Source organism: Pediculus humanus, genomic scaffold (assembly GCF_000006295.1).
Source record: "Pediculus humanus corporis 1103172107439 genomic scaffold, whole genome shotgun sequence".
NCBI lineage: Eukaryota > Metazoa > Arthropoda > Insecta > Psocodea > Pediculidae > Pediculus > Pediculus humanus.
In genome coordinates this window covers 5,140-17,517 of record NW_002987060.1, presented here as the reverse complement: position 1 = coordinate 17,517, position 12,378 = coordinate 5,140, and the positions used below count along the sequence as shown (strand labels likewise).

At 25.6% G+C, this 12,378-nt stretch overlaps 2 protein-coding genes across 2 annotated transcripts; both read left to right on the top strand.

Moving 5' to 3' along the window:
• Nucleotides 1-2,004: 2,004 nt before the first annotated feature.
• Nucleotides 2,005-6,367, top strand: Phum_PHUM088410 (uncharacterized protein; the record flags this gene model as incomplete). Its single annotated transcript, XM_002423802.1, has 10 exons — nt 2,005-2,364; nt 2,690-2,866; nt 3,338-3,573; nt 3,659-3,830; nt 3,911-4,323; nt 4,650-4,784; nt 4,862-5,029; nt 5,304-5,547; nt 5,627-5,749; nt 6,161-6,367. The coding sequence occupies 10 exons, from the start codon at nt 2,005-2,007 to the stop codon at nt 6,365-6,367; spliced, it is 2,235 nt and encodes a 744-aa protein (XP_002423847.1).
• Nucleotides 6,368-10,931: 4,564 nt separating this feature from the next.
• Nucleotides 10,932-11,550, top strand: Phum_PHUM088400 (dhand, putative; the record flags this gene model as incomplete). Its single annotated transcript, XM_002423801.1, has 3 exons — nt 10,932-11,130; nt 11,206-11,339; nt 11,413-11,550. The coding sequence occupies 3 exons, from the start codon at nt 10,932-10,934 to the stop codon at nt 11,548-11,550; spliced, it is 471 nt and encodes a 156-aa protein (XP_002423846.1).
• Between the last annotated feature and the right edge of the window lie 828 nt (nt 11,551-12,378).

Below are 12,378 nucleotides of genomic sequence, written 5' to 3'. Positions count from 1 at the left end.
AATTGTATTTTGAAAAATAAATAATTGATATATCATGAATAATAATTAATAAAAACGTGATGGCTAATTAAAATAAAGATTTTTAACGATTAATTTACAACACTTACGGGAATATAACCCAACACGTAATTGGTAAATAAATATGGCTTCCGTTAGAAGAAGCCATAGAGATAAATTCCATATTTTGTAGAATTGTCATAGAGAAAAATTCTACATAAAAAATTTTTTTCCACATTACTAAAGCAATATTTCCGAAAAAATAAAATAAGTTTTAAAATAAAATTTTTAATAATTACATTTGAGAATTCTGTTTCCTTTTATTAAAAAAAAAAAAAAAAGCATTTATGTAATGAAAAATGTTTGGCGAAATTAGTTAAATAAAAACTATAAGGCAATTTTTAAGAAGTATATTCTATTAAAAATTGATAATGATGAATTGCATATTAATTTTAAAAATGTTACTTGCACATAAATGATAGGTTACGATAAATCAAAGTTCAAAGATAATAGGTTAATATTAATTGTTTTAAAAACAATTTTTAATTTGAGATAATTAAACACCCAGGCGCCAAATTTCTTCACCTGTGCGCACACATGCGCGTGCATATCCTGAACACTTGTAATTAAAATATTCATCCGCCTTTAATTCAAATTATTAACAAAACTTAAATATTTATTTCGTTAATTGGACATTATAATAATTATTTACGTTTTATTATTAAATTTTAAATTAATAATCTTTCAATTTATTTACAAAATAATTATTTTTATTTAAAACACATTCGTTTAGTTTTTATCCTTAAGGGATCTACTTTAACTAGAAAAAGTCAAGTGACAGGTCGTACAATGAATGCCCAAACAAAAAAAGCAGTAATGTTTCAACAAGATTTTCCACGCTTAAGTCTTTCATGTTAAAACCAATCTAAAACTTTATTTATGAAATTGGTGAGTTGAAATTATTTTAATCAAAAAAAATATTACATTATCTCAAAAGTGTATGTTTAATTTTACTTTAAGTGATCGGTGTGTTGAACTCATGTCGACCCACCCACTGCACTGACTGCTAAAAAAAATTTTTAAAATTCGAAGCACTTTTAAACCTTACATTTTTTTCACTGTGGAATTTTTATGCTTGAATTAAAGTTTTTGTACTTTTAAAAAACAGATTTGAAGATATATAATTATTAGCAGTCCACATTGAATAAAGCTTATTTTGATGTATACAAACTAAAGTTGTGTTATAATGGATTTGCCTATTTAATATTAATCAGTATCTCTTTCCGAATTCATTAATTACTAAAAAAAATGAATTAAGCTTAGTCATGTTGTTATTGGTGACTGTATTTTTTAGTTTTATAAAATTAACTTTAATATAATACCAATTCTTAGTTTTAATAATATTTAATGGTTAAAACCATAACACTTATGGAAATTATCAACAATAAATTGAAGCTTTTCATGCCTTTTTTTATAAACATTTCAAATTTTCATTTTGTATTCAAATTCTGATATTACTGTTGCTTTTATTTTGTAAAAGTTAAAAATTCCTTTTCTAAATAATTTTTAGTTAGTTATCTAAAATTACTTACACAGCGTGTTATCATAATGTATATTTTATTTTAAATATTGCAGTTACATATTTTTCATGTCTGATCTGATTTTTTCCATATTGATGAAATGAATTTCACCTTTTTTTTTTTTTTTGCCACAAAATATAAATAAAGTATCCAATTATTATTTTTTTGTATTGACAATAAAATTCAAGTTTTTTAAAAAGTTTCTTTAATTTAGATAATTACCCTTTTCCTTTAAGCCGAAAATTAGTTAATTTTTTTCTCCATTGGAACAAAGTTTGTTGTTTTATTTTTAAGTAAATGTATAGAATTTTTAAAAAATTAAATAATCAAAGGGAAATAAAGTTATTCACTTAGTAAAAAAAAAAAAAAAAAAAACTCACTGATTGGTTTTTAAATTACAGATAATCTAGTCTTAATTATGTAAAAAATGGATGAATGGACTTTAAACGATTTGCTAGAATGTTCAGTTTGCTTGGAAAGATTGGATACTTCAAGCAAAATTTTACCTTGCCAACATACATTTTGCAAAAAATGTCTTCAGGAAATAGTTTCCACTCACAAAGAATTAAAATGTCCAGAATGCAGAATTCTCGTAGAAGCTCCAATAGATGAATTACCACCAAATGTATTGCTTATGAGAATTCTGGAAGGAATGAAAAATTCAGAGTTAAATAAATCTGATTCTTCATTGAAGGAGGGGAATATTTTAAAATCTACTTCACAAGGATCTAATAATCCCAGTTGCAACAATTTAGGAAACAGTAAAACTCAGCCAGTTAAAAAACAGGTAATTTAAATCATTAAAAAAATGGTGAAAGATATGAAGGCAAGGTTCAACTATTTATTGCCTGTTTGGTCAATATATATTTATATTAAAAAAACACCAATTTGTCGACCTTGGTTACAGTTATTTCCCTAACTAAACGACTTTAACAAATTTTTTTTTTTTTTGTAATTTTATGCTTATGTGGCCATTAACATTATTGTTTACTTATTGAATAGACCTAATATAATTTTAGCTTTTCTTTTATATTTTATATTGTTTATCGATAAATTTTCAATGAGTTAAAAAATGCAACAATTAATTTTACATATTTTTTTATATTTATTAGAACACATTACCCAGTCAACCTTATGCTCGTGCTATTTATACTTATATTTCAAAAGAGCCTGAAGATTTATGTTTTCAAAAAGGAGATATTATTCTTTTAAATCGAAGGGTGGATGCTAACTGGTGCCATGGGGAATGTTGTGGGAAAAGTGGAATTTTTCCTTTGTCCTATGTACAGGTGAGAGAATTTGAAGTTTAAATCTATGGTAAATCTTTTAAATTCTAAAAACAAACCTTTTTTATTCAACATTTTCTATTTTAATTCTATTATATATAAAATTAATAATTTAAATTGGCCATTCAGGCTTGAGAATGTAATTATCCCACTTTAGAAAAAAATCATTAAAAAATAATCTATATCAAAACAGAAGAAAAGAAACTCACACACACACACAGAGAGTGATGAATAATGTGATTTTTTTTTTTTTTTATTTAATGATGTTCATTTCCTGCATGAACCCAAGTTGATTTTTATAAAAATTGCAAGAGCCAGGAAAAGTTTTTTTTTTTGTCCTCCTTTTATTGTGCGAGGTACTAAAAAACAATTAATTCATTAAATGTATACTTGTGTTTGAATGTAAAGAAATATTTAACAGAACATTGTTTTTTTTTTTTTTTTGGAAAATGACATTTTTTAAAATGGTTTTAGGTTATAATTCCACTGCCAAAGCAAGTAGCAACGTGTCGAGCTCTCTATGACTTCCGTATGGTTAATGATGAAAATGAAGGATGTTTGTCTTTTCAAAAAGATGATGTTATCACTGTTCTTAGAAGAGTTGATGAAAATTGGGCTGAAGGAAAATTGAATGATAACATTGGAATTTTTCCTTTAGCTTTTGTTAAAATGAATTACATTGCTCAAGCTTTAATGAAGTTGTCTATAAAGTATATACCAACATAAATTTAAAGTTTTTAAAAAATTTATTTTAATAAATTCCAAAAAAATAATGACAAAAATTTTTGTTAACAGTCAACCTGGACCTTCACAAATAAAGCCATCTGCAACCAATGTGGATGAATGTCCAAATTTAATTTCTTTTGATAATTCGGATGTTATTTCAAATTCCATTAATTCAAATATTCCAAATCAAAATCATGTTGGTAAAAGCTCATATTCAAACTCTTCGAATAGAATGTCTACTGTAAGGAAAAAATAATTTTTTCTAGCATAACACTTATTGTTTTCTCTCCCTTTAAATGTACACATTTATTTTTTTTACAGGGAGTTTCTGGTACTGAATCTGGCTCGACGTTGTCTTCTACATCCACACCTTCGTCAAACACTCCCAACAGCTCTAGCAACACAAGTTCCAATTCGAATTCGGCCCCAAATTCGCCGCCTTCGAATCAACTGGCACAAAATAGTCCGAATCCGTTTTTACCAGTTTCTCAAAATTCGGTGCAAATGATTGTACAAAGTTCGCAAACATCAAATCCTCCCCACGGAATTCTTCCAACAAGTTATATAACAAGTCAACAACCTACTCCTGGACCTGAACAACCTGTTGTAGATACTCATTGTCTATGGTCGCCGTTACAGCAGCCGACAGATATACCTAATTCTCCGCAAAACTCGAAAGAAAAACGTCATAGTTTTAGCGCCGTTTCGGCTAATCATCAAAATTGCCATAATAGGTGAGTGATTTCTGAGTACAGAATTTAACATAATCGAAGTTATTCGTTTAAGGTAAAACTATATTCGATACCCGCAGTGCTATTTGAGTTGACATTTTTTTGGGTTATTCATTTATTTAAACTTCTAGTTGAAGAGATACGATTTAGTATTTTCTGTTTTATTTTCCTTCTGTTGTGTTTATAAATGTTGTAAATTTTCTCTTTAGTCTTGGTAGTATTTCCTAGTGCGAGAGTTTTCATTTCGTCGTTGGTTTTTTTATTTTATTCATTTTAAAAAGGGTTATACAAGAGTTATTATAAATGTTTTTTTTTTACTCCTCCTAAAGTAACAAATATTCAGGTGAAGGAAACGATATAAGATCACCGCCAGAATTTCAAAATGGACAACTTAGCAGACACGGAAGTCAAAAGCACAAACGTTCGAATAGCGATCTGAGTTCCGGGTCGTTTTATCCCTCTTGGTACGAAATTTAAAATATTAAATTTAAACCTTTAAGTAAGGATTCGTTCGTTGATTATGAATGATTTGATTTTTCAGTTACGTAGCGTTATATCCGTATAAACCGCAGAAAGCAGATGAGCTAGAATTAAAGAAAGGTAACTTTTACTCGGTCACGGAAAAATGTCAGGACGGATGGTTCAAAGGCACTTCTTATAAAACTCAAAAATCCGGCGTTTTCCCCGGAAACTACGTTACTTTGGTTAAGTGAGTTTAAATCCTTTTTTTTTTTTTCAATCTGGTCGCTCAAATCTTCATCCTTTTTTATTAATTTTTTTTAAAAACTGGGATCGGTTTGAATGCGTTCTTAACATTATTCTATCTTCACTCCGTAATAATCTCTCAAAAAAAATTCTTTTTTTTTTTTTTTTTTTTTTTCATTGGTTGAATTCATTTTGAAGATTAAAAGTTATGTTGGAGAGTCATTTAGGGAAAAGTACTTGATTGTAATAAAAAAAAAAAAATTTTTTTTTTTTTTTAGATCTCTAGGAAGCACGCGATTAAAAGATTCTCGTTTACCCGTTGCTCCAGCATCTGTTTTGTTACAAAAAGCCGTACATCAACGAAAAACTCAAAAATTAGGCCATGGACTTAGCCCACTTGCTCCTCCGGAATTACCACCTAGAGCATCAAGCCCATCAGTTAGACAAAGAACATCAGCACAAAATTCTCCTGCCGCAAAGCAAACTCCTTCTAGTGATAATAGTTTTTCACCGGTAGGCAATGTAAAATTTTTACATTAAATCTTATTGGTTTTCCTCATTCAATCAATTTTCTTTCTTTTTTTTTTTTTTTTTTCTTCAGAAAAGCGTGAGTGACGAATCTCCAATTTCTCGACCCGGTTGTTCCATGTCTTCTCCTTTAAATGGAAAAGTAGTAGCATCTCCTGGTTCCGGTATTTCGACTCCATTGAAATCGTCTGAAAAGGTATTAAAAATAAAATTAATTTTTTTCTATTTAATAATACGGATGATAATAATAATAATAATTTACTTACTTCACTGTTAGATATATCAAATTTTTGTTATTTATCCTCCTTTATCATTGTTTAAATAAACTCTTATAGGCTTATTATAAATAAATAAAAAAATTGATAAAGAAATGTTGCAATTTTTCAATAATTACGTATATATATATATATTTTTCTTTTTGTTTAAAAACAAAAAAATCGTGTTCAGAATGATAAAGTTTGGTAAAAAAAAATTATTCGAACGGGTTTTTGACGAAAGTGAAATAGAGGATAATAATGTTTGGGTTAGATTTTTTTTTTTTTTTTATATGTGATCGCGTTTTTAAGTTTTAATAATTGTTTAAAATTTTTTTTTTTTTTTGAATTAGGGAAAAGAAAAAAAAGAGAAAAGTGGACTTATAAAGAGGCTGACAACAATAAAAAGATCAAAATCTCCTCCCTTATCTGCTTCCTACTCAATGGATAATCCCGTTTTCGACGATGCTCCTGCGGGAACACAAATTCAACCTCATCCACAATCTGTACATCTCAGGTACGGTAGCATACGTTTCTCATCATCATTCATTGTTTTGTAGATATTTTTTTGCTTTTGTGTATTTTTTTTTTTTTTTTTTAAATTGCACAGATTTCTGAAAAAAAAAAAAAAAAAATTTTTTTTAGTGCTTTTTCACATTTTATTTCTGCTTAAAAGTTTTTTTTTTTTTAATATATATTTTTTACACGAAAAAACTGTCCGCCATGTCGGGTATGCAAAAAAAAAAAAAAAAAAGGAAAAAGGTTAGTTTGACTTTGAGGATTATATATATATATATATTTAAAGGTCCGGGTCTTGTCCCAGTCAATTAATACATACGAAACCAGAAGGCGGTGGTGGTTCACACCATCGAATAACATCAGCATCCGTTTCCGCTAGGGTCAAACAAAGAGAACGTCCCACGATTAGTAACGTCAATTTTGTTCCTGGTTCAAGGTTTGTTTATTGATATGTGATTTCTGAAACGCAAAATGGTGACGGTTTTTTTAAAATGTGTTGTAATAACTGAATGTGAATGAAACTTGGAATGGTTTATAAAAAGATATGAATTATTTATTTAAAATTTGATTTTAAAAAATTGTTTATTGTTTTGATTTTTTTTAGTCGTCCAATCGATAGCAATACAATAGCGAAAATTGCCGTAAGTGGAAGTTCTAGTCATCGTAAATCGAATTCATTGGATGCTGGAGAACTGAGAAAACCCAAACAGCTGACTCCACCCTATAGAGAAAGGTATTTTCTTTTTCTACACAATGAAAAGTAAATTCAAATGTATGATATTTGAGAATTAATTTTTTTCTTTTTTTTTTGCCATTAATTTAAATGTACAGATTCAAATGCGTTGCATCATATCCACCCAATAGCGAATACGAATTGGAGCTTAAAGTCGGTGATATAATATACGTTCATAAAAAACGTGATGACGGTTGGTATAAGGGCACATCAATGAGAACTGGAAAAACTGGTTTATTTCCAGCCAGTTTTGTTGAAACTTTTTAAAAAAAAAAAAAAAAAAAAAGATGGCTTAAATTCGAGCATAAAAAAAAAGTATATATATATATATATATATTTGCTATGGTATAATACTTGTTTTAATTATATTATTTATAAACTGTTTTATTATTATTTTTATTATTATTATTATTATTATCATTATTGAGGTTCGGTTAAAATTGAGGGAGGAGAATAAGAAGTAGAAGAAGTAGAAAAAAATTCTAAAAGACTTGATTTAGTTAATTTAAACTGAAAAAAAAAATAAATAAATAAATAAATAAATATATATAGCACTATAATCGTGTAAAAAAAAAAAAAAAAAAATTGTCTTTTTTTTTTTTTTGTTAGTGTTATTCGAATATGCTTTTTAAATATAATCATTATTATTATTATTATTATTATTATTATTATTATATTTTGAGTGATTTATATATATATATACAACACTATGCAAATTTTATATCGATTACGTTTTTTTTTTTTTTTTTTGTTTCAATCATAATTAAAAATTATTTCTTGCCATTTTCTATCAAAAAAAAAATTATTAATTATTATTATTTATTTTATCGTCTTGCCCCCCCATTTTTAAAAAAATGCTAAAAAAAAAAAAAAAAAAAGAAAATTTAAAATGACAACAATTTTTTAATTATTTAAATTTAAAATAATAATAATAATAATAAATGTAAATCATAAAATGATTAGAAACAAAATGAGGAAAACGGTGATAATATTAATTGTTAAATAAATATTATTATTATTTTTATTATTATTATTATTGATGTTTTAAATAAATAACGAACAAGTTTTTTTTTTTTTTTTAAATAATAATAATAGTTTATAATAACAATCAGTATTTGTTTGTTTGTTTGTTTTAATTTCATTATCACGAATGTTTTAATTATTAAATGTCTGTCAATCGGATTCATTTTTTTTTTTTTTAATGTCGTACTTAAATGTTTTTCCATTTTTTTTTATTTAAATTTTTTATGTTAATTATTGTTAATTTATATAATTAATTATCGGAAGAAAGAAAATAATAATGATAATTTGTTTACCTTTTTTTTTGTTTGTTTAATTTTGAAATCCTGCTGCTCGAATCAAATTTTTTTTTTTGTACCATTTCGCGGTCTTTTATATTATTATTATTATTATTTTATTATGTATTTTGTAATTATCATATCTTTGGATATTTTTATGTAATCAGTGATTATCTTAATATATGATGTATAAATAGGTTTAATAAATAAATAAATAAATAAAAAGAAAAAATATAAAAAAAAAAAAAAAGAAAAAAAAATTATTAATTTTTAAACTCGTTGTTTTTTTTCATTATTATTATTATTATTATTATTACTTCTGCTACAGCTACTAATTTTTTTTAAAATTTATATATATATATATATATATATATACATAGTATCCGGTAAAGTAAGAATTGAAATTAATTAATAATAATAATAATGCACACACTATAATTACCCCCCCCCCCGAAAAAATTTTTGTCTTTATTTATCGATAAAAATATTTTATGTACGTATATATATATATATATTAAATTAAATTATTTAAATAAATAAAATAATTTTTAAAAAGAACAAACCGTTTTTTTAATGTTTCCTTTCCGGTTTATCATCCCTAATAATTATTATTATTAATAAATAAATAAAATTTTATGTTTTGTGTGTTGGATGAAGAAGAGAACGATCTATCTTCGAAAATGATTTTTTTTTTCTGGTTTATTATTTATTTTTGTTAAAAGTAATTTCACGATCTCTCCCTCCCTCCCCCTCACCCCCCGAAAAAAAAAAAAAAAACTAGAGTTATAATAATAATAATAATTAAATTACGTGAAATGGTGTTAATAAATGGTTCGTGGATGGATTACGAGACCAGCCCACTTTTATTTAAAACGCATGCTCGGCCACATCCTTCTTTTTATTATTTTCTATTTGTTCAGCCATTTTTCTTTTCTTTTTTTTTCTTTGTTTTTCCAATGGCTGATACATAAAAAAAAATAAATTTTTTTTACATTAAATAATTTAATTAATTTCCTTTCCCCCCCCCCGTTCTCATTTAAATTCTCTTTAAATGTTTTAAAAAACCAAAAAAATTTTTTATAAATAAATAATTTAAAAAAAAGAAAAGTAGTAGGGGTGGTGGTGGTGGTGGTAGTTGTTCTTATTTTTCTAGTCTTTAACATCAATCACTTATTTTAAATCCTCTGGGTTTTGATAAAAAAAAATTTTTGGTTTTTTTTTTTTTTTTTTGTATAAGAAATGAATTCATCCATGAAAATATATCACATTACATAATTTTTTTTTTTTTTTTTACATATAAATGAGAGGTGAAAATTTTTTTTCTTTACAATTTCCAGATTTAAAGAAAAAAAGAAAAAAAAATTCTACGAATAATGTACATAGATACATAAAATATTATTTATTTATTTTTAACAAAGAATTTCTTTCATCTAAATATACAAAATATAAACACCGATGTAAAAAAAAAAAAAAAAAAAAAAAAAAACAGAAAGAGAATAAACAGAAGAAGAAGAAGAGGAAGAAGATGGAAAAAAGGGAGGAGCCAACAGTAAATGGGAAAAAAAAAAATTCTAATCCCCCCCCCCTCAACAACCCTCCTAACAATTTTTTCCTTCCTCAAAGGAGGTTTCATTTCATTTTAATCCTTTTTCTGAGGAGTGACCTTTTTTTTTGCATTTGATTAAAAACGTGAAAAAATAATAATAATAATAATAATAATAAGAAAAATAGAAGATATTTGAGATGTTTAAATATATCCCATGTTTATCATTTGATATATATATATATATATAAAAAAAAATGAAATCACAAGTGCATCCCGAAGGACTTTTGAAATCTCATCATTATCATCATCATCATCATCATTTTAGTTCCTGACGTAACGGAATTTGGCGTCAGATTTTTTAGTAGGTCCCACCTCCTCCTCCAATGAACCACGACCCTTTTTTTTTCTTTTCCTTCTTTTTTTCTTCAATGTCTTGTCCTTTTTCGGGTCATTTCAATATTTAATTGTGAGTGAAAGTTCGTTCGGACGTTTAAAATACGTTTTGTGATTTTTTTATTTTATTTTAAATAAAATAATAATAATTATTATTATTAATAAATAGTGAATAAAAAAAAAAAGTGTTGTTTTTTCTTCTTGTGAAAATTTGTTAATTTAAAATGAAATAAATAAATAAATATGTGTTTGTAATTATTATTTTAGTATCGTGTTAAACATTTTTATGTTATAAACATTTATTTAAAAAAAAAAATATGGAATATCAAAATTTTCTAGAATATTCCGATTACGGTTATAATTCAAATCATTATCACGTGGAAAAACCACAAAATTATTGGTCATGTAATGAAAATATAATAACATCCGGTTCTGAAAAAAAAGACGTTAATGAAAATTTAAAATTATCATCCACACAATGCGATTATAGACAAAATGAATATAATAATAATAATAATAATAATAATTCAAATGATATAACGGAGTATAATGGAGTATCGACGACGATATCTCATGAAAATCAATCGCCAAATTATTACGGAAATTGTTACGAATCGGAAAAAACATTTTACGAAATGAATTTCAATACAAATTCAATTGTAAGAGTTGTTAAAAGGAGAAATACGGCAAATAAAAAAGAAAGAAGAAGAACACAAAGTATAAATAATGCATTTGCTGATTTAAGGGATTGCATTCCAAATGTACCAGCCGATACGAAACTATCCAAGATAAAAACTCTTAGGTTGGCAACAAGTTACATCGGGTACCTAATGGGTGAGTTCATTGTTTTTTTTTTTTTTTTTTTATTTCTCTTTTCGTATTTAAATAAATATGTGTATAAATGATTAGGTGTATTGGCAAGCGACGATCCAAATGTCATACAAACGGAATTTCGTGCTGATCTAGTCAGTCAAACAAAAAGATCTTCTTCATATTCTTGTTCTTCGGGTCAAACAAAAAAAGATGGGATACATCAAGATGTGGTATGTTTCTGTTTTGCTTCTTTTTGTTTTTCAGTTAATAAGATAATAATAATAATGTATATTATATTGACAGAATGGTTTCGTTGAAGAAAATAGTAATAATAATAATAATAATCAAAAAAAAGGAAAAGGAAGAACGGGTTGGCCTCAACACGTTTGGGCACTTGAACTTAAACAAGAACAAAATAATTTACAATCTCCTTATGATTAAATTATATACACAATTATTATTATTATTGTCGTTGTCCTTTTCTAATTGTAAAAATAAAAAACATTTCTTTTGTACCCCCTTACCTTCAAAAAAAATTTGTGTTTTGTAAAACATGTAATAATTATTATTATTATTATAATAAAGTACTCTATAAAATAATTGGAATGTTTTTTTTTATTAACAAAAATTATTCCTTAAATTTTTCTATTAGAATTTTCTCTCTCGAATAAAAGAAAAGAAGGTACACAAATAATATAAAAAGGTGTAAAAGGATTGAAACAGGTAGGAGGAGGACCAAAGCTTTTTTTAACTTTTTCATCCCTTTTAAAAACCTTTAAAAAACATTGAAAATTATTATTATTATAGATAGAAGAAAAATTGCGGGAAATATTTAATTTATTAAATAAAAAAATAATTTTGTTTATTATTATTATTATTATTATTATTTAAAGAGATAATAAAGACGTAGTAACGAAAACCAGGTGGTAAAGAAAAAAAAAAGAAGAAACATTAGAGATCTGTTGCCACTGCAGCATCTTTCATTCCAATTATCTTAATTATTTTTGATTCGACCCTCATACCATAAAAAGAAAGATTTTTTTTTTTTTAATGTCAATTAACCAAAGAATTATTTTTCATGTAATTTGATGAAAATTTATTTATTTATTTATTTATTTCGACGGTTGTCACGTGAAAAAAATGATGACGTCGTTTATTATCATTACGTTACGTCATAAAATTTATTTAAAAAAAAAAAAAAATGTCGTCGGTTGGTTTTGTGCATAAACGCAAATCAAAAGGGAATGATGATGGGAATGATGATGATGA